This window comes from Vidua macroura, chromosome 3, assembly GCF_024509145.1.
Source record: "Vidua macroura isolate BioBank_ID:100142 chromosome 3, ASM2450914v1, whole genome shotgun sequence".
NCBI classification, from domain to species: domain Eukaryota; kingdom Metazoa; phylum Chordata; class Aves; order Passeriformes; family Viduidae; genus Vidua; species Vidua macroura.
Window position 1 is genome coordinate 91476744 of NC_071573.1, and position 20509 is coordinate 91497252.

At 43.1% G+C, this 20509-nt stretch overlaps 1 protein-coding gene and 1 long non-coding RNA gene across 7 annotated transcripts in view; one reads left to right on the top strand and one right to left on the bottom strand.

Annotated features, from left to right (window-relative positions):
• Positions 1–3853: 3853 nt before the first annotated feature.
• Positions 3854–19384, bottom strand: LOC128805214 (uncharacterized). Its single transcript, XR_008436327.1, has 4 exons — positions 15055–19384; positions 12215–14551; positions 7735–9361; positions 3854–5321 (listed from the first exon to the last, which is right to left on the bottom strand). It is a non-coding gene; the product is annotated as an uncharacterized LOC128805214 (long non-coding RNA).
• Positions 19385–19525: 141 nt separating this feature from the next.
• The window catches only part of GCLC (glutamate-cysteine ligase catalytic subunit), a 34698-nt gene continuing 33714 nt past the window's right edge, over positions 19526–20509 (top strand). For 5 of the 6 annotated variants that reach the window (XM_053973747.1, XM_053973749.1, XM_053973752.1 and 2 more), the window contains exon 1: positions 19526–19750. In XM_053973747.1, coding sequence (XP_053829722.1) covers positions 19601–19750 — 150 coding nt within the window. In that variant the 5' untranslated portion in view covers positions 19526–19600. Of the gene's footprint in view, positions 19751–20067; positions 20434–20509 lie in introns of those variants that run through there. The other variant, XM_053973751.1, reaches the window with a different exon arrangement.

A 20509-nucleotide genomic window follows, 5' to 3' on the forward strand; every position in this document is an offset into this window, starting at 1 on the left:
TTTTAATGGAATGCTTATAAGATAAATGTTACTCAATCCTATGGCACTGTATTCTTTTTTCATTTGAAGGACACCGTGTATTTTATAAGTAAAATTCCTAAGTAGCACAAGAAATTCCACCTGAATATGAGGAAGAACTTAACTGTGCAGGTGACTGTGCACTGGAACAGGTCGCCCAGAGAACTGTAGAGTATCCTTCACTTAAGAATCATCTGGACACAATCCTGTGCCATGTACTCTAGGATGACCTGCTTAGGCAGGAGGCTGGACCAGATGACCCTCTGTGGTCCCTTTCAACCTGACGCATCCCATGACTCTGATTCTGTGAGAATAGCTAAGATGAGTAGGGTCAGAATTCTGCTGAATTTTATTAGCAACAGCAAATTGAACATACTGCTTTTGTTTTGTGTTATTTTTGTATGGGATTATCCTGAGCCAAACAGTAAATTTATTGAAGTTACTTCTCTAAAGGAAGTAATAAATTCAGATTAAAGGTCTTTCAGTCTGCAATTTGTGTTCTTTTCAGTGAAAGCGGCTACAGAAAAAATCACGACTTCTCATTCTGTGTTGGGTAATGCCACCTTTTAACTACGGTGCAAATAGTTATGCAAGGAGTATCTTTGATAAAGTTGCTCTCCAAATTGTTACTCAGATAACCAGGAACACCATGATGCTTTACTGAACGTAGCAAAGCCTGTCTTTCTCAGCCTGGCCTAATGTCAGCTGAGAGCGTCTATTTCTTGCCTTTAGTCAAGGGCACAGGGCTTGCCCAGTTAATTTCATTTCAATCCTCAATTCGGCACCTGATGCTCACGCATCCAGAAGGATCATCACTCTACGCGGGATCTCTAAAGGGTTTTGCTCTCCCGAATTGTTCCGGGAAGGAGACACTGGAGGGCACCAGAGGCCGGGCATGGCGCCCGGCTCCCCGCGGCCGACAAGCAGGGACAGCCGGGGACGGGCCCAGCGGCAGAGCCGGAGCTGACGCGTCCCTGCCAGCCCGGGCAGGCGGCCGTGCTGCGGCCGCGGGGACAAGGGCGTCCCACTGGGAAGCTGAGGGCAGTACCGGGGGAAAGGCCGAGGGAAAGCCAGCAAATGCTTATTTCAGCCAGCACTGCTGGAGGCTCCGGGGACACGGGAGAAAGAGGGGAAGAACATTCAAGTCAAGAGTTACTGCATCATGTAAAAATGTGCATTTCAGCAGTGGTCTGCCCACCGTCCCTTCTCTCGTGTCCATCTATTGTCCGTAAACATCCTGGGAGTAAAGATTCGTACCTCTGGACGATCCTAGCAGGCTCTTGCCATGATCCTAAAAAAGCAGAGTGCAATTCAACAAGGATGAGATGAAAAAATTCCCATTTGCTAAAATCAAAGTGCACAACATTGCATGAGGTTTGACAACATTAGCATCAGGGAAATGTTTGTTGGATTCAGAATGAATTTCTGGCCACCGCAAGAGAGTACCTACCATCCCTGCTTTCACAGGGAAAAGGACATAGTCTTGACTGGGGAGGAAATACATCTTTCATGGTTTTGGCTCACACCAGGGACTTGGTTTGCATGTTGCAGATACATGATCTCACCATCAACCTATCTGAAAGTTTTTCAGTCACCTCTGTCAGAGCTGTTCCAGTTTGAATTCATAACTTAATACTTACCACCCTTGCAGGATAGGGAATACATTTCTTTTCAGCTTCTCAAACCAGTCTGCTAAATGCTGGACAAGTTCTTGCAAGAACATATTTTGCTTTCATCCCAGTGCAGTATGAACACATTTTTTAAATTACTGACATTTAGCAGATGGGAAAAATAGTTATTTCCTATGTTGTTGGGAGAATGGTGCGGCCAACAGATTCCTGGCCCAGCTGCTGCTCTAAAGCTGTTATGCTGGTCACTGCATACACTTGAGAGTTCAGCCAGTGAATTACGGTTTGCTATAATAAGAATATTTTGCTTTCCATTAGATCACACTTGGTGGAACAACAGCAAATGCACTGAAGCCGCCAAAATGGCTCTCAGTGACATTTCAGGGTCCCTTTGCTTCATTGCTGGTATCAAACAAGTTCTGGCAAAAGGACACCTTGGCCACATTGTCAGAAGTAACACATCAGCTCTTCTGATGTGGTAGGCCACGTGAACTGCACAGCACGTAGACTGCAAAGGAATCTTAACAAAGCTGAAGAAATGAAAGCGAAGATCATAAATCATGTATTAAAACTCAATGCAGAGCTCTCTTAAGGTGTGTGTAATATAGCACCTTAAGATGTTAGCAGCAGCTTGAATTCTTCTCACAAAATTCTTTGAAATAAAAGATAAACCTGTCTCCTGGATGGAAATTGTTGCAGGGAATCACAGCAAAGAGACTGGTTCATGCAGCAGAAGCAGAGCAGGAGGATCAGTTTGGGTCACTACCCAGAAGTAGGATCTGTTCATATGAGAAGTAAGTGTTCAAAGAATTCCCATAGGATCATATCTCTTTGGAAGGCAGACCACTTAAAAAGGCCAGATCAGTCATGCAAGTCATGAAGCTGAGGAGTTGCAGGTATTAGCTGCTGTGTAAGCTAAATGCTTTCATATCTGCCACTGGTCCTTTGAAACACTGAGGGCAACCCAAGGTCAGGAAGCATAAATTTAGACATCTATATATGCACTAGACATTAAACCTTCAGTTACAGGCAGTACAGTCAAAGGTACACTGTCAGCCAATGCAGGCACATAAAGTGATTTATTTGGTCACCCGTAAGTCCTACTGTAGGATAACCCAAGTTGCTCCTTAGGCTTTACTGACTGTATTGGCTCGAGACAAGATTCACACATAAATGTCCAGCACTGCCTGTGTGCTGGGTGGGTGTCCTGTCTGGCACCCAGCCATCCCAAAAGGATGTGGGTTTCCTTTATGTTTTAAGTGCCAGGCACATCTCAGACTTCTTAAATTCATCCAAAGGCACTAACATTTAGGCAAATTAATCAAACTACTGGTTCCCACTGATCCATTGATTTCCACAGTCAAAATAAAGACAGCAAGCATGTTTATATCTTTACCTACATGTAGGCATGTTAATTTAAGAGCCTCTGTCTTGATATTACCTGTTTTTCTCTGCCCTTGAAAATTCTGTTGGCTAAAAGTTTCATTTTGAGGCTGTTGTGTCTTTTAATTTTAGAAGCTCTCATGCTTTGTTTCACTTACTTGAAATATGTCCATCAACAGTTCACATTCTCAAGACTTAACAGGCTGGTGCAGAACAAATACATGTGCACACAGGTAGCTCTAGAGACTGCATTCAAATTTTCCTGACTCTGGCTTGCTTGTGTTTTGCCAGAAAATCCCTGGAAGGCAGCCTTGTGCCCTTCTTCAGCATACAGGGACAAAAATTGTACTTATGGAGAGCTATGGGTGACATGAGAATTAATGTGTTCAAGAACATCAGAAAAAAACAGTAAAATTAGTTCAAAGGAATGGCCAGTATTAATAACCAAGGACATGTACAGAAGCAGACAGACTGGAAAATGCTGAGGGATGAGTTGTTCATTTATATCATGACCAGAAGGCCTCTGCTCCCTCTGCAAGAGGATGGCAACAAGGATGTCATATGGGCCATGCTTCCTTTCACTGTGCCATGAGGAAAATGAGGATACCCAAACAGAGATATCATGGACAAGAGACAACAATCTTGCCAAAGTTTTATGGAGAACAAAGCTTTTGAGGTTGAGATGAGGATCTGGCATTCACTGATCATCATGCAGCATTGGACTCTGGACCAAATTCTGGTCAAGATCAGCTTGGGAGTGATTGTTCCAGTTCATTTGGTTTGAACATTTTCTCCCAGCCTGCATTCTTTTGTTTTTGCTGGAATGAAACACAAAACAAAACCTGCCTGACATTCAAACTGCTCTGCTGATGACTCACTGACCCACTGCATGGCTTTAAGCTACTAACTACCTCACTTGCTGTCTCATTTGTGCCTTCTGAAAAACAGGGTAATGAGTTTTTGCTGATAATGAAAAAGTGAACGTGAATTGAATTGTTCCCAGAAAGTAAATCACTAAATAAATATGCATTAACAAGTGATCCTAAGACAAGAATATGCTTGTGGGAGCAACTACATTTTCACTGAGGCCAGTCTTGAATTCAACACCCTGCTTTACAAAAGGCTGAGAGTCACTGTGACAAAGCACAAATTGCTACCAAGGTTATTGAAGTGACTCTTTTCATTCAACATTATCACGGGGATCAGCAAATGATGTAGCAGATTCTTCAGTTTTGTCTCCTCCTTTTGTTGTTGTCCGTGGCTGCCCCTTTTGCAGGTACAGCTCGATCCTGCTTCTCAACCTCTTTCCACAAACAACTGAGTGCCCAGATTAACCAGGCAACTTTGCAGGTCTCAGTGTGTTTTAGAGACACTGTCGTAACAACTTCAAGACCCTTCAGTTTACAAGGAACACCACTAACATTCACACATTCAGGATAGAACTAGTACAGTAATATATCCACATTCATTTACTTGCATTACCATAATTTTTTATAGACACAGGCAGGTGTGTTGACTTAAGACTTTCATTGTGCTCAGCAAAGAAAAAGTCTCAACAGAAGCACTTGGACTGGGAGCCATGAGGTAGAAAGTAACAGGAAACAGAATCAATCAGAGGCAGCAGTTTCAGTATAGCAACCACTCAACTATCCTTAAGAGTTTAGTGGGCCTGAGGACTTTCAGAGAAAATAATTAGGTGGCTATGAGGTGTTTACAATTACTTTTTCAGAGAAGAGAGAGTGCTTCTTGGAAAAAGCATCAAAAGCATGTGTTTGAAAATTATCAATTTGGAAATGGAAAATTACTAAATTGCATCATAAGCTGATCAGAGGTAGGGCTTGACCTCTAAATACTGAAAGGGTTATTTTAGAAGTTGTTTTATCTGAGCAGTCACAGCACACAGAGTTGTGGTCAGTTCCTGGGAATAATCATTTAATTCTGCAAACAGTAAACCTGGTGAAGCCTGGTTTATTTTGAACTCATGCTTTATTTTCTTATCTGCCCCAACAATAACCTCTCCTAAAGCTCTTTAAGACTTTCTCCTCACCTCAGCTGTACTTCTTCAGCATGTTTCTTCTCATGACCTCTAAATACCATCTAGTTGAAGGGCTCCCTGACAAGGGGCATGTTCTGTCTCGCAGCCTGATACCCATGGTGAGTGGCCCAACCACTGCTGGTGAGCACACACTTCAGCTTTGCCTTATTAAATTTCCTTTCTTATGTAGAGATGGTCTTCAGAAGTCGTGTAGAAAATCCCACTATTCTTCATTGCAGATGGTCATCCTAATGAAGCTGAAAAGACAGAAAGGCACTCTTAGTCCCTGATTCATCCCATCCCAAAATAGCTATCTAAATCAGGTCATTTGAATCATGGTTAAACATGCCAGCTGGTCTCCACTAACTGTAAGGGCAACCAAAGGGATTATCTCAGATGAAGACATTGGTACTACAGAAGTCTAAACTTAGGTGAAATGAATCCTACTGTAATTCTTTTGAGCTCTGTGTCACTTCATGATGTTAAAAAGTGGTGGTTGGTTTCAAAGCTTTTAGAGTGGGACAGATGGACGGACACTGTGATCGCTGTCTTCCTTCATCTGAATGCTAGGCTGAAAAATCAAGAAATCTTCCCAATGGGAAGAGTGAGAAAAAAAAAGTATTTGTGCATATTTTCACAGAAGAAGATGCTACATTTTCTACCACTTTTTTGAGCTCTCTCCATCTGCTCAACAGCCCCTGTACATGTGTGAGTTGTTAGAGCAAGGCACCACAATGCTGGTGTCGCCACCATCTTCCCACCAGATAAAATCAATGCACGTTGACAGCAAGTACCAACAAGTTGCCCTCTTTCACAAAGGTGAAATTAGTTCACTTACCTTTTTGGTTTTTGTAAGCTTTTCCAGGAATTAATGTATATTTTTCTAGTCAATGATAAAGAAATAAGATGATGAAAGAAAGAAGATGAAAGAGAGGTATTGGTTCTAACAAGATCAGAATATTTAGTTGTCCTGTATTGCAAAACAGAAAAAACAACTATTTACTAGTAAAGGACCTTGAAACTTTTTCTTGCAATGCCCTCTTTTTAGGACAGCCCAAGTTTCCACATGCCTCTTTCTCCAACCCTGGAGTTAGCCTGCAAAATCCCTACCACGGGCTAGTGTGTAGATGCAGAGGTGCTCCACAACTCTGACTTGGTTTCTCAACACACAAATAAGTCAATTTTATGCAACTTCGTTGTGAAAAGCCATCCTGAACACATAGTTGAACAATAAATGCTCATGACTTACCTTGTGAGTGAAATTCTAGGACAGCTGGGCTTGGGGCACCTCCCAGCATGTCCTACACACCATTTTGCATACTCATGCTAGGTTGTCACATGCCCATCTCTGCAATTTTTGTGGCTGCCTGGGAAATGCTGTCTGAGGGCTCCTGCTCATGCTGCTCCAGCACTTCCATCCTGCTTGTGGTATGCTGTGGCATGGGGCTTGGTGCTCATGTGTGCACCATCCCAGCACAGGGAAGTAAGAATCAGAAAAATTTCACAAGCGCTCACAGAGCTCTGCTGAATGTTCTTGTCACTGTCCCCAGGTTAACAGCCACCCCCAGGCTCAGCCATCCCATGTAACCTCACCCTGTGAGGAAGCACAAGCTCCCAGAGACCACCCTGCGTCCTCCTCCCTGGTCCCCCGAGAGACAGTTCTCTCCCTTCCCTCTAGCTCTGCCTCCTGTGGGCACACATGTCCACGTGGCTGGATGGAAAACCACACCACAACCCTGAGTCAGATTACAGCTGTGGTTTTGTTCCCATTGGCTGAGACTTCAATTGGATTAATTCCTTTGTTGTTCAGACCAGGCTTGTGCAATCTCAAGGGAGAGGGTAGGAATGAGCAGGAGGGAGGCAGCACTATATCTTTTAGTACCAATTCTGGCAAATGTTAGCTTAAAAATACAATTCCTATCCCCAAACCAACTTCTTAGCCCTAGCAGAGCAATCCTTTTCAGCCTTCTCTCCATGAATGTGGAGGGCATATCTGCTTCTGCAACTGGGCCACCCAAGTCATACAGAGCTCAAAGAGCAGCTGCTTTTAGAATTGGAATGCAAACTGAAAGTACCAGGAGAGGAGGCTCTGAAAGCATTTGCTTCAGACAAGTCACCAGGTTTGTGAAAAGCTAAGCAAAGCAGTCAGCTGCCAGCATTGCATGGGAACCTTGTGGCAACCCTCAGGGAACAGTATAGAGCTTTTTTTGTTATTTTTCAATTTAGTAGTGACTAAACAACTTGACAAACTCTTGGTCTTCCCTCTGCAAAAAGAATTACTATGTTTGAGCTGTATCAGACCATGACACATGATGCTGCTCAGTGACACAGGCAAGAGAGACCCAGACGAGGTGCTCTTGCTCCAAGAGGGCTCCTGAACCAGCCTGGCCCTGTGCTGCTGAACTCATGGAAAACATTGCTGCTGCACAGTGACCTCCCCACAAATACTTTGAGACTGCCTCCAATCTCTGTGCACCCCCCTTCTCCCCACAACTTTGAAGTGCAATTTAAAAAAAAGTCACCTGAATTTAATTTCTGAAACTACTTTTTCTCCTGAAACTGTGCAAGCTGTGCTCTGTGGAGTACCATAATTCTGTTTACATCTGCATTTTCCACTTGAAGGATTTGGAAATAATTGATAGTGCAGAAGATTAAAATAAACCAACTCACCAGACAAAAAATACTTCTTGCCATAATTATCCCTTTTTCTGTTTTAGTATGTTTCCTACCAGTTTTGGTTGGAAAGTAGCAGAGTTGATGGCAAATTTGATCTGTCAATCCAAATGAATTAAAGTCACTTAGGAATAACAGGTGCCACCTGGAAAACAAGCAGAGGACTTAAAAATATTTATGGCTAAATGTATTCATTTTTGCATTCCAGAAGGCTCCCCTTGGTCTCTCCCGAAGATAATACATTAACATTAGGATGAAATATTGGCATGCTGTTCAAACTTTTCACCTGAGATTGAATTATAAGTTACAGAAGCTGAGTCACTGGTCTTTTTATTAGCTCAGATAAATAACATGACATCACTCAAGGATATAGACCAGCCAAATTTTGCCAAAGATAAGAAATGAATTCATTTTCTCTGAAAAAAAAAGAATTCCTTATCTTTCTGGTTTCATTTGGTGATACAGCAACAGAAAACCAATATGAATTGATAAAAAGGATTTGTTCATTTATTTTCTTACAGAATATTTGATCCTTTTAGATGATTTCAAATAGCATCATATTGGTAGTCAGAAATTCCTGACTACCAAGGAATTGGAAACCTGATTTTCACAGCACTGCTGCCACATATTGATGTAATTTACCATGGAAAACACCCTGTATTGATTATAGATAACCATAGTATGGCCAAAGAACAATACAAAAAACACATCCACAAATTTTCATTGTTTTAAACTCCAAGCAGCCTAAGATCTAAGCAGAGAGCAGAGATTTTAGGGAAGCATGAGAACAGCTAAACTAAACATCTGTTTAGTTCAGATGAAATTGTTCAGGTTGACAGAAGGAGCAAGGAATGTGGTCAGTATTTTCTAAAATGCAGCATCTTATAGGTTTATTATAAAATAGTGGTGTTAAACTTTCAGAAGCAAAGACCCTAGTGATGGGTCACTAATTAACATCCAGCTTGATCCAGGGGAGCTCCTTTATTTGGTCAGTGCTTGCTGAAAAACAGCTAAATATTTCTGTGTATTTTTGGCAATTACATCTACTTTTGGTACCATCCCCAAAAATAGCAATATTCCATTTCAAAGTTGCAGTATCTACTTTTAGATCTCTTAGTATTTTAAAAGGATTAGAATATTTAAAATAAACTATGTCCTTAGTGCAGTCAATCAAGTATTTCCCCATCAAATAGGACAGTTTCTATATTCTGATTCTTCTCTCAGGTTTAATTCTGTTTTGGATTCTGCTACTGAGTGGCTCTGTAGGTCTTGAAGAAGTTGGTGTGCAAGTGGGACAGCTTAACAAATGCAGAAACCTGAGATGCGGAAACTTGCTTCCTTCACAAGTACAATATGCAACGGAATAGCAGCTATTGTCTTTATTTTACAGTGGGCAAAATCATGTTCTGTTTCTTAAAGGAATTATGAAATCAGGACATAAATGAATAATTTAGTGTTTTCTGATTGCTACCATATACAAATCTGGCATCAGTGTTTACAGGAAAAAGTGTCCAGTGGTTCTCACCTGAAGTTCTTCATTTGACTTTGCAAGACTTCCATACAGCTGTTGGTATCACTAAGAGTGCCCATCATTAGAAAGTGTTGACAAAAATAGTTGTCATTACTGAGAACAAGAAAAGACATAAAATACACCTTCTTTATGGAGGGGTTCAGTCACTGTTGAGAACATGACCAGGTGGGAAACATGCAGTTTCCTAGGCTGACAGTACTACAACTGTCCCCTTGGGAAGCTCTTTGGTAACTATGGATTTGATGAAGAATTTCCCACTTGGAAAGGTGAGGGTTGTACAATATGAGAAACTCCTCAAATTCCAAGGACACAACAAATATGTGTTGGAAGTGCTGAGGGGGCTCTGCTCCTCCAGTCTGTGGAGGTTTATGAACTAAGCAGGGACTGACAGATGTGCCACCCCTACACAGTAATGCTGCAGCTGCTCTGCCTGGCGCTCCAAGGCAAGGATCAGCACACGGAGCCAATGGATCAGCATAAGACACACACTTATCACAAAGAAATAATGAAAAGCAAATACCAGACAGTTCTGTGCTCAGTTAATCTCAGGTTCTTCTGGAGTTGGGAATAAGCAAGTTTCATTTATCAGCATATAATGTGTCAAAGGCAATGAGAACACAGATGTCTTAGCATCCTTTTGGCACAGACTCCCTGGGAAGGGCAGCCCGTCTCTGAGTGCAGTTCAAAGGGCAGAGGATGTGTTATGATCAAAAGCATCCTAACTCGCTGAGTTAAATGACATAAATGACATGAGTGGTGTATTCATAGGAGGCCTGCATTTTCACCTTCCCAATTTTGTGAAACTATGAGGTTATTCACACACACCATCCAAGCAAAAATGGCCCTGCACTGAAAGAAAATTGTTATTGCAAAGTCAATACCTTTAATATCATGAAATGCCAGAATTAAGCTTGCCTTTAATGTGGCATCCTGTTGTGTACATATGATGATACACTTTTTAAATTATACAACTGCATCGTGCTTCTTTCAAGAGATCCCTACTTCATTTAGTACACAGGAACAGATGTAATTTCTTAATGAGATTCTAGGCAGGATTTTTATTAGCACAGATCTTCTACACCCTCTTTTGTTTACTGAACGAACTCTCAGTACAGCTCTGAATAGGAAATTAAAAATGTAATATTTTATGTAATTATTCTGAAAGTTCAAGTCAACTGCAGCTGAGTTCTATGACTCAGTAATCCAAGATGGTTAACTAAAAAATGCAGACTAAGCAAGCTGTGAAAACCTAGTTTTCTTGTGTCCCCAAGCTGTGTGAGATAGCCAAGTCCAGCTGCATTTACTGTGGCAGTACTCTTACCCTCACTGAAAGTTCTCCACTCAACCCTAAAAGCTGACATTTCAGAGAGCAGCATATTTCAGCTCAACTCCAGAAAATACACATTTTTTACTCTCACTGGGCACAGTTACACCAATGTCCTCAGGCTGACTGACTGACTGTAGGATGTGTTTGCGCAGTACAGACTACAAAGAATACCTGAAGGTATCATTGGGAAATACGAAGTTGAAAGCTTGAAATTCCCTCTGTAGGATAGACCACTGTATCCAATGTCTACATGCACAGACAAAGAAGAAAAGAATTCCTTTCTTCAAAGGAAATCTGTCCACCTAAAGGACATATTATTCCTTCAGTTTTGGTTAATCTGTCCCCTTGAAGGTAGACCATTCCTCCAGTTTTCCAGGAGACAAAATATGAGGGATGCATTTGTGCAACCAGAAGCACTGGGCTGAGAGCTGCCTATAAGGCAGTGCCAACTGCAACATGGGAACCTTGACCTTCAGGCTGCCAAGAGGTCCAATATGCTATGCCAAAGGAAAAAACAGCACAAATAGCCCATTTGTTAAAAAAAGAAGTGGAAACCATAATCCATTTAAGGGTTTCAGAGGAGAATACATTAAGGAAAACCAACAACTACCTTCTCTGTGTGGGTTAGCTCCTTCACCCATGACTTCTTAACACACCAGCTCTGGGGTGTGTTTCTTTCAAGAAAGATGCAGGTTTTCACATGTAGATGCCCTCTTGAGTGCCTGGCATATCGCAGCCAGCCTCCAGCCACAAGGCAGAGAGCACGGAGGTCCAGTAAGTCCTGTGTTGTGTCTTCAGCCCTGTGTGGATGTCCTGGCCACCCTCTGCAGTTTATGTCCAGGCAACTGCCTTGCTCCCCAGCACACACAGCTGCCCGTGTTTTGGCATGAATTGCCCATGCAGCTGATACTCCCGTATTCCTGCCACTGCACCTGCCCAGCCAAAGCAGGGTGCCAGAGGCAACAGTGAGTCATTGCTATGCTCACCCCAAGACATGTTGTGTGAGGAAGACAGGTTCTTGCTGTGTTTTGTTTAGAATAGGGCTGAAGCTGTACTTCCCACAGAGCTTAAAAGTGAACAAGAAAGCCTCAGGTGACATTTCAAGAGAGGATAGCTTGGGAGGTGCCTTTTCTCTTAAACTAACCTCAGGAGAAGAATGAGGATATAATCAGATAAGTGTCAAAATGAATGATGAATCCACACATCAGATAACTGACCCAGTTTTCAAAGAATATTGTACTTCATTATTTTAGATTGAAATAGAAAACAGGATGGTTCAAAACTTAAAGGATTAAAACTGCCCCAACTGCAGCCAATGGAAATATTGTCTTTCACTTCAACAAAAACAGAAGATGTCTTCAGTTAATCTGGAAAAAACTTTGAAATGCTGGAGTGATTACTAGTTGCTGCTAACGATTAACTTTCCTTCTTTTCCTCCAACTGAATTATGCCAAATCTTTCATGGGCAGTACGTTTCATTGCCATTTACTTATTTGCCATCTTGCCTTTCTACAGACTTTTGAGAGGAAGATGGAAAGCTGATCTGTTTCCAGAATTTATGATAGGGGAAAAAAAACAGCTAAAAATGAGGAAAAAAAAAAAGAAGAAAGCAAGCCTACCTTCGTCCCATGGAGCTGGCAAGAGACATTATCACCTGGAGAGAGCTGAGAGGCAAGCTTACAAAATATGTCACTACTGTTGACCACCCTCCCTCAGAGCAAAGCCTTGCTGCTGGTGTCTCACTGATCTGCCATACTGCAGTCACAGCTTTACCCACTGAGACCCACACTGTGAAAGACAAAACCATAATGACCAAGGTAACATGCATATGTAGGATGATGCTGGACTCTGCATGAACAGAATTTGACCATTTGTTATTCAGGAGTAGTGGCACTTTTTAACAAAGAACATTAACAACATTTCCATTGCTGTAAAGCTCGTTTAGTTTTTCTCCTCTTCCTTTCCCTAGACCCACATCCAGTCACATCCTTTGCATTAACTCTGTGCTCATGAGTACATTCATGCTTTGAATCAACTCCATAGCTATCACAAACGATTCACCTTTTTTCCAGTTTAATATTCTTCTCAATTCCAGTAATTAGAATTGGCTTGGTGCAGGGTCAGAAAACACAAGCCAGTGCATGTAAGGGGAGGTAGGCCAAGGCAGAAGGCGGACAGGGAGAAGGGCACAGAACCTCTTTAAGTGGAAATGAGTTGTTAGAAAATCTCACACCCAAATATGTAACTTTACATGTCCAGCTTTGCTGCAGACACTTTAATTCTTTGTTTTGTGTCCTGCAGGCTTCTCCTAATAGCCATCTGCAGCCTGACAGTAATTATAAAGCCTGGCTCAAAGAATTGATCAATAATGTGATAAGGTGAACAAAAAGAACTCCAAGAGAAATCTACCTTTTCAATATGTTTAGAGGCCTAAAATGTTTCCAAAGCACTTAGCCATCCTTTGGCAGCTGCACATGCCTGTTTAGTTGTAGCATCTTTGAGAATCTATCCCTTACCACCAAGAACCTCCTAGGTCATTTAGGACCGCATCTTTCTTTCTGCAACAAAGGCTGAGAAACAAGTGTGGTAACACCACCAAAGACCCTGCAGCCCATGATCTATAGTTACTTCCAACAGTGGTGTTTATGCAGCATATGGAAGCAGCAGTGAGACAGCAGCTGGGAGCTGTTCCCTCACATAACTCAGTTTCTCACTGGGAAAAAGCAGACCTATTCAGCTTATGTTCCATCCATTTCTCAGTACCTGAAGCTCTATCCAGAAATACAAGCTACCAAAGAAAGATTAAAATGGAATGTAAAATTATTCAAATACCTGAACTATTAAATGGAAGGCCAGTGTCATCTTTCTTGATATAGCCAGTCTATTTGCAAATTGGCAGTTCAGCCTCACTAGTATTTACTGAGCTAGCTAACAGCGTTTTTCACTCAAGATGCCTGGAACAAGTTTAGGCTTATTAATAAATTCTGTTTAAGTCTTCTGTTACATGTAGTAATACACAGGTTTGTACTTGGGATTTTAAACAACTCTTTCATGACATAGTTAAAGCCTTTTCCTTGGTGGAGTGCCACAGAATTACACAGCTCTTATGAAAAAGATTAAAGCACACTGGAGTCATGAGAAATTTGAGGAGAACAAAGGTTTCTCAGGGAGTGATCCATATGACCAAAACCTGCACACGTACGTACACTAAAAGGGAGGCTATAACCAGCATTAGACTGAATTATTTTAAACATGGAATATTTCAGCTGTATCTGCTGTTCTTCCTTCTTGCTCTGCTGCTGTATGCCCCCAACAGCCTACACTGAGGGAACCTTGCAGCCTCCTCTTCCTCATTGTACCAAGCATGGATGCGTGCAGGGCACAAACTCAACAATGCTGCCTTGGTGCTGCTACCCAGCAGCCATGGCTTTGGAAAGAACCAGCTGGCAGCAGTAATCCGACAGGCAAAACCTGGGAATCCTGGTGTCAGCGCCACAGAGCGTGGGAGAGCTGCAGGTTTGGCAGGCAGATGGTTGCTCTTTTACACAACTGTGCAAAGTACAGTTCTTGTGATAAAACATTACAGTTCATGACAGGTTATTTGGGGCAAGGGTTACATTTCCCTGTGTCTTATCTTGTTACCTGATGCATTCTTTGGCAGAAATGGGAATTTGGACAAAGATTAAAGAAGTTTATGGATGTGAACAACTAGGTTACCACATGGAGGCTGTATTGCTGTTACTGGCAGAATTAGAAGAGGTTAGAAATGTGAGGCCTATAATCATTTACAGGCATAGAGAGAAACCAGGCAGTTATTTTCTATAAACCTCAAATACTAGAACAATGAAGCCTTGGGGAATTTGGTAATGGGAAGCATGGTTTGGGTTCCAACTCTTACCTGGCAGTGCAGCTCACTGGCTCTGCTTTTATTTCCCAGCCTGCAAAAAAACTGAAAACTGATAATAAAATAGATATAAAAGCTGCTACTAATGCATCTTACTTAGGAATTATACTATTTTTTTTCACTAAGGATCAGTACGTTATTCTCAGCTGCTAAACTTTATGTAAAAAATATGCTACAGCTTGAGTGTGGCAGGAAAGATGAGACAGTTGCTAAAGAGAAAAATATTATTTATTTATTCTGCTTTTCACCTAACTTCTGAATGCTCCAACCCACATTTAACTAATATTTGTGGGTTTGTGGATTCTTTTCAGGAGATGTTGATGATGGAATTAGGACTTCTAGCTATGTTGTCCTTCAAAAAATGTGCACACACCTACACTCCTACCTGTGGTGGGAATTCAAGTAACCAAGGAACTCAGTCGCTTTGTTAAGATGCATGCTCTGAATTGAGGGTTTTGAAAAGCTTAATCATCAACAGAGTCTTTGGAAGGACTTTGCACTCAGCCACTGTTTTTCTTATGTCTAAAGAAGAATTTCACTGCTTCTGATACTCACAATGAATGAAGTGATGCATTAAAGACAACAACTCGACATGCAGAGAGGATGAGAAGGTAGCCTTCAGCTTTGCTATCGAGCACATGGCATTCTTGTATTTTATATTACACAGGTATCTACTAAGAAAAAAAACCCACAGGTCAGCCTATGGAAAAGAATATAAAGATTATCCTATAATAAAGGGTCTCCATCTTAGAAGATGCTGGAAAGAAAATAAACTGGAAAGTAATTTGGAAGTTCTTGCTTTCTTGGGAATACTTTGTACCTTGTGGATGTAATCAAAGAGCCTCTTTAGGACAGATTTGGACACGGTGACAGCTAAATTGGTAGGAGAGTGCACTTCCAAGGGAACTGGTGGTGGCAGGAGAAAAAGGTCAACAGTATACAATGGGTATCAGTCACCATGCCAGACCACTCTGAGAGGGAGCAGTTCAGCAATGTGCACACAAAATAATTCACACACTACAACTGCTATTACTGCCAGCAGCATTCATGGCATGATTAGATGTACCCAAGTCAGTCAAGGCACCATAATCATGTCCGTCCACAGACACAGCAAAAGAATATGTGGGCTACTCAGAAATGAGAAATTCAAGTTCCTTGCAAAAGGAACATGCTAATAATGACCAAAGTGGTGAAATAATGTGATTATATTCATTTTTTACATAAATGCACAAAACTTTATAGACTGAAATGCACAATTCATTGTTACTGAAGTAAAAAACTCCAACCTTCAAAACCAATGGTTATCAATAAAAATTCACAAAAAAATCTTAGAAATGCACCACTTAGACTCATGACATAACTTAATGCTACTACAGTCATTTCTACATCAGGCAACAGCAAAAAAAGGAAATTTTAAAGCAATACTGAGAAGCCACACCAATGTCTCTCATACACTTATTGAGAAGTAGGCTTGGAGAGGAATAAGTATTATTAATTAGACCAGAATAAGTCCCCATTAGTCATATTCTTCAATGCAGAGCAGGAAGACTTTAACTGGAAGATACATCAGAAGATCCTTCACTTGAATCCTTTCAATGTCCTGACTTCCTTCTCTCCCTAGATAGATCATTTAATCCAAGTTGCTAGTCAGCAAGACTTTCTGCATCAAGAAATAATTGACTGAGCACAGGTCTCTCCAGTGCCTCAGGAAATGCCTGGAGGCCTCCTGACTCTCCTCACCAAAAAGGAAGCAGTTATTGCATCTGCTGCTCACCTGAGTCAATTATACTGGACACAAGTGCATATCATAAATTATAGACCTAGAAGCATAAAACTTTGATAAAAAAAAAAAGAAAAAGGATTTTTTTTTCCTACTAAACATACCATTTCAAAACTTTGGAAGATGATTGCTTTATTTGAAGTCTTTTCATTTTACTCAGAGAATAACACAATATACAGCAATGCCTGCTCAAAAATCACCTTGAACAAAGCTGCTTTAAATTTTTTTGCAGATGATTCATGAAGTAAAACAAATCTTTTTTCTTCCTTCTAATAACAGCCTCATCACAAGACGTCTCCTTGCTACTTATTACTTTTAATGACAGCCAGTAAAAGAAAGGATTCTGTAGGAGTGGCCTCACCTATGAGTCTACATATCTTTCATCTCTCCCAGTGGGTATATTCTCAAAGAGCCAAGCTACTCTATTTAGATTTAGTGGCAGCTGATTTGAATAGCTTTGCAGCTATACAAAACAAAAAGTGAGTTATCCTCTGTGGAGAAAGACAGGAACATGTCAAACAGCTCCTTACTGTGCAAGCTGCAAGTCACATATTCTCCTCCCATCAACCTACTAAATTACTGGTACATCAGCCTTTTCCCTCCACTACTTCCTTTGGACCGTTCAGAAAAACTAGTTAAGCCTTGGGGCAGGGGATGTGAGTACAGAGTAAACCAGTAACATCATCCAAAGTACTGCCTGTATGTTCAGAGAAGCTTTTTTTCGTATTAAGTGCATTGGAAGTAATTATACATGATACTCAGTGTACTGGAAATAATTATACAACATTAAGCATGTGGGCAGATATTATACAATGGTGGTTTGTCTTGAAGTCATATTTTAGGTGATGTGCAAATGAACATTTCTGCATGTGATGCTGTCAACTTTAAAATGGCTTAGTCCTCCACTGTGGATCACCCCACACTGCCAGAACACATACATTAGAAATGGAGGGGAAAAAGCTTCAGCTGAAGGTGCTGAACACTTCATAAACAGAGCTGACTTGTCACGTTGTTATGCTAGAGATTGCAGTGTGAGAAAAGAGTTTACATCTTCATCAGTTTTTCTGGTGCAAAAGAAAATACCTTGATTTTCTGTTACAAACAATGTATTAGTTCAATAGTTGACGAGACTAAGCACACAGGACCGGAAACAGAGCAGATATCAGCACTAAAAGAATACAAAAATGAGCTGAGTTTAAATACTGAGAATGACAGGACACTGAAAATGTGCTCCTGAATTGCAGGTCAAAGAATAGCATTAGTGGTCAGCTGAAGATTACAGACTGCATAATAGCAGCCTGCAATATAATAAAACTGATCTTAATTTCAAAATTCTGTGTATGTTGCTGGAAATGTTTACAGTGCATTATACACCCACACACTCAAAGCAGCTGGGACTATACCAAATACCCAATTCTTCCAGAAAAGTTTCTCAGTAACACAGGGCTCTTGCTGTCAGCCAAGTGAACTGAGAGCATGGACCCTAAACAACAGACATGGCAGCTCAGATTCGTAAGATGACAACGTTAACTTTGATTTGGTACAACAAGGCTTGCTCCAGACACAGGCTCACTTCCCCAAGAGCTAGAAAGGGGCTGACACAGCTGTTGACTATCAGGTGCTCCTTGTCACTGCCAGGACTCCTGAGGTGCTTCAGCTCTAACTCAAAACTGGAAAAGCTGAGGCTGGATGGCAGCATGATGGCACAAATATGGTATCTTGATATTTTGATCCAATTGCCCTCAAACATGCAAGGCTTTGTCACCTTAGATCTGAAATAAAGTACAACTTGGCTTTCACATGAGCGATATGCCTCATCAGACTACCATTGCCAAGGGTGAGAATTCTGGCCTCTTGATGTTTCAAAAATAAAAAAAGGCAGTGGGATTTTTTAGCTAGAAGCAAAGAGTGTATTCTTGTCCACCGAACTAAGTCAACCAGCCAACTCCAGATAGTACCAACAACAGCACTGCTTTCATTCAGGCCAGCCTGTACAATTTCTGCCAAAACCATTTAGTTTGTTTTTTTTTTAAATCATGAGCTTCTAAAAACAGCTCATTATAAATTGTTTGTAATTTTGATTTTAACGGTTACGCCTTGTTCTGTCAATGCTGCCTTTTGTGTAGGAACTTATACCATTAAAATACTTTTGAGTTGTTTTACTTTAATATTTGGTATCTTCCATTAATGCATTTCCGTTTTGTTATTCTATTATCTTGGGAGCTTATTTTATTCTTTAGGCACCTCATATCCTGGAATAAGACAATTAAACAGTTCTTGTAAGTACAGTCATTCAGTCAATGAAATATCTAATAATACAGTTCACCCATTAGTGGGCTATATCACAGTTTAAATACCTTACTAATTCTCAAAGCATTGGTTTATCACATACCAGCCCTGCGGTCGATGATGAGCTTTGTGAATGGAACAATGAGGGTCCAGGAGTAATAAATTTCTGCTTCTCAGCAGTGAGAAACTTTCCCTTCATGTTAACGTTCAGCCTTTTGTCTCTCCATTTAGTAAACACTTAGCACTAATAGGCCTTCCTTCTATATTTCATCGACTATAAAATACACGCTTTGACACGCCCCCGCATCCTCTTTCCTGACACAACGCTATTGCAATTCCCTCCAGAACAACCCCCAGGTAACAAACTCATTTTCAACGTCTTCACGAGCTGGGCTTACTGCTTGACACCACATGCGGGTTCCGCAGCCGCAGGGATGCAGAGGAGAATCCATGGGGGATGAGGTGCGACCTCTCTGGACTTCACTCCACCTACTCCGAGCATCACGTTTTTCCCCTGTGCTCTGATCTGTAAAATATACAGAAGCGTTCGCGCACTGAACCTTTCAATCAGGACCTTTATTTTGGCGCTGTCAGGCCCACAAGGGTCCCTTTCCCCCTGGAACACCAGCCCGGCCAGATGTGCCCCGTCCTGCCCGGGGACACCCTCCCGCCGCCATGTCGCCTGGTGCAGGCGAGCGGCGCCTCCTCCCCTATGTCCGGGCCGAGGGTCGGGCGTTCGGAGCAGCGGCGCTCACGGTCGCCGGCCTGCCCGGGGACCCTCCCTCGCTCGTTCCCCGGCGGCTCCGCGCCGAGAGCGCCCCGGGGCCGCCGGAGCCGCCAGGCCGCGCTCAGCCCGCGCTCGGCGCGGCGGGGGCGGCGCCTGCCGGCGGAAAGTGCTGAGTCACGGCCCTGACGCGCGGTCGCCGTCACGTGCGGCGCCGGGCTCGGTCCCGCCGCCGCGGCACCGAGCGCACGGGCGCACCGGCTCCGCTCGGTTCCTCGGCCTCCCTCCCTCCTTCCCTCCCGGCCGGCATGGGGCTGCTGTCGCAGGGCTCGCCGCTGAGCTGGGAGGAGACGCGGCGGTACGCGGAGCACGTGCGGCGGCACGGCATCCTCCAGTTCCTCCACATCTACCGCGCCCTGCGCGACCGCCACAAGGACGTGCTCAAGTGGGGCGACGAGGTGGGTGAGAGCCCTGCGAGCGCGGCCTCCGCCGCGGCCTCCGCCGCCCCCTGTCGCGGGCGCAGGTGCCGGTGCCGTTCCGGTGCGGCGCGGGTCGGGCCGTGCCGGCCGTGCTGCCCGGAGCGGGCCCGGCCGCTCGGCCGCGGTCGCTCGGCCGGAGGGGACGTTGCGGGCACCCGGCGGGCTTTGTTTACCTCGCGCACACACACACGCGCTCGCCGCATTTCGTTGCGCAGCGCGGCTGCCCCGCTGTTACCCGCCGTTCTGAAACGCTAGAACAACTTTCGGTGTTTCCGTCTGGCACCAGTCGGTTGCCCGGGCTGCCCCTCGGGAGCTGTATTCCCGGGGCGGTGATGCTCAGCAACACTCGCTCCTTCTCCGGAGTTTGTTTATGCTTTCTCGATGAATCTGGGTAAAGCGTGTCTGTGCCTCGAGTTCAAGGCAGTGCCTGCTCGGAGTCAGACTCAGTTTTTGCTAGGAAAGTGACGGAAGCAGGACCGGGGGTGGGCAGGCGGCTCTGCAGTGGCAGCCCTCTCACCGCGTTCCGCCTGTACCCCTGCGTGCAAGGGACCTGCCGAGCCCTGCTTTACCCCGGAGTTTCCTGGGCGTTTGGTTCCTGTCAGCCTGCCTTCTGAACAAGGATCAGGATTATCGCTCGGATGATGACTTGAACTTTGTTACAGGTGCTTTGTGCCCGAGGACCGTAACTTTAGTCACAGGTCTTGGGTGTGTTGCCTTGTAAACCTGCGCTCATTGTGC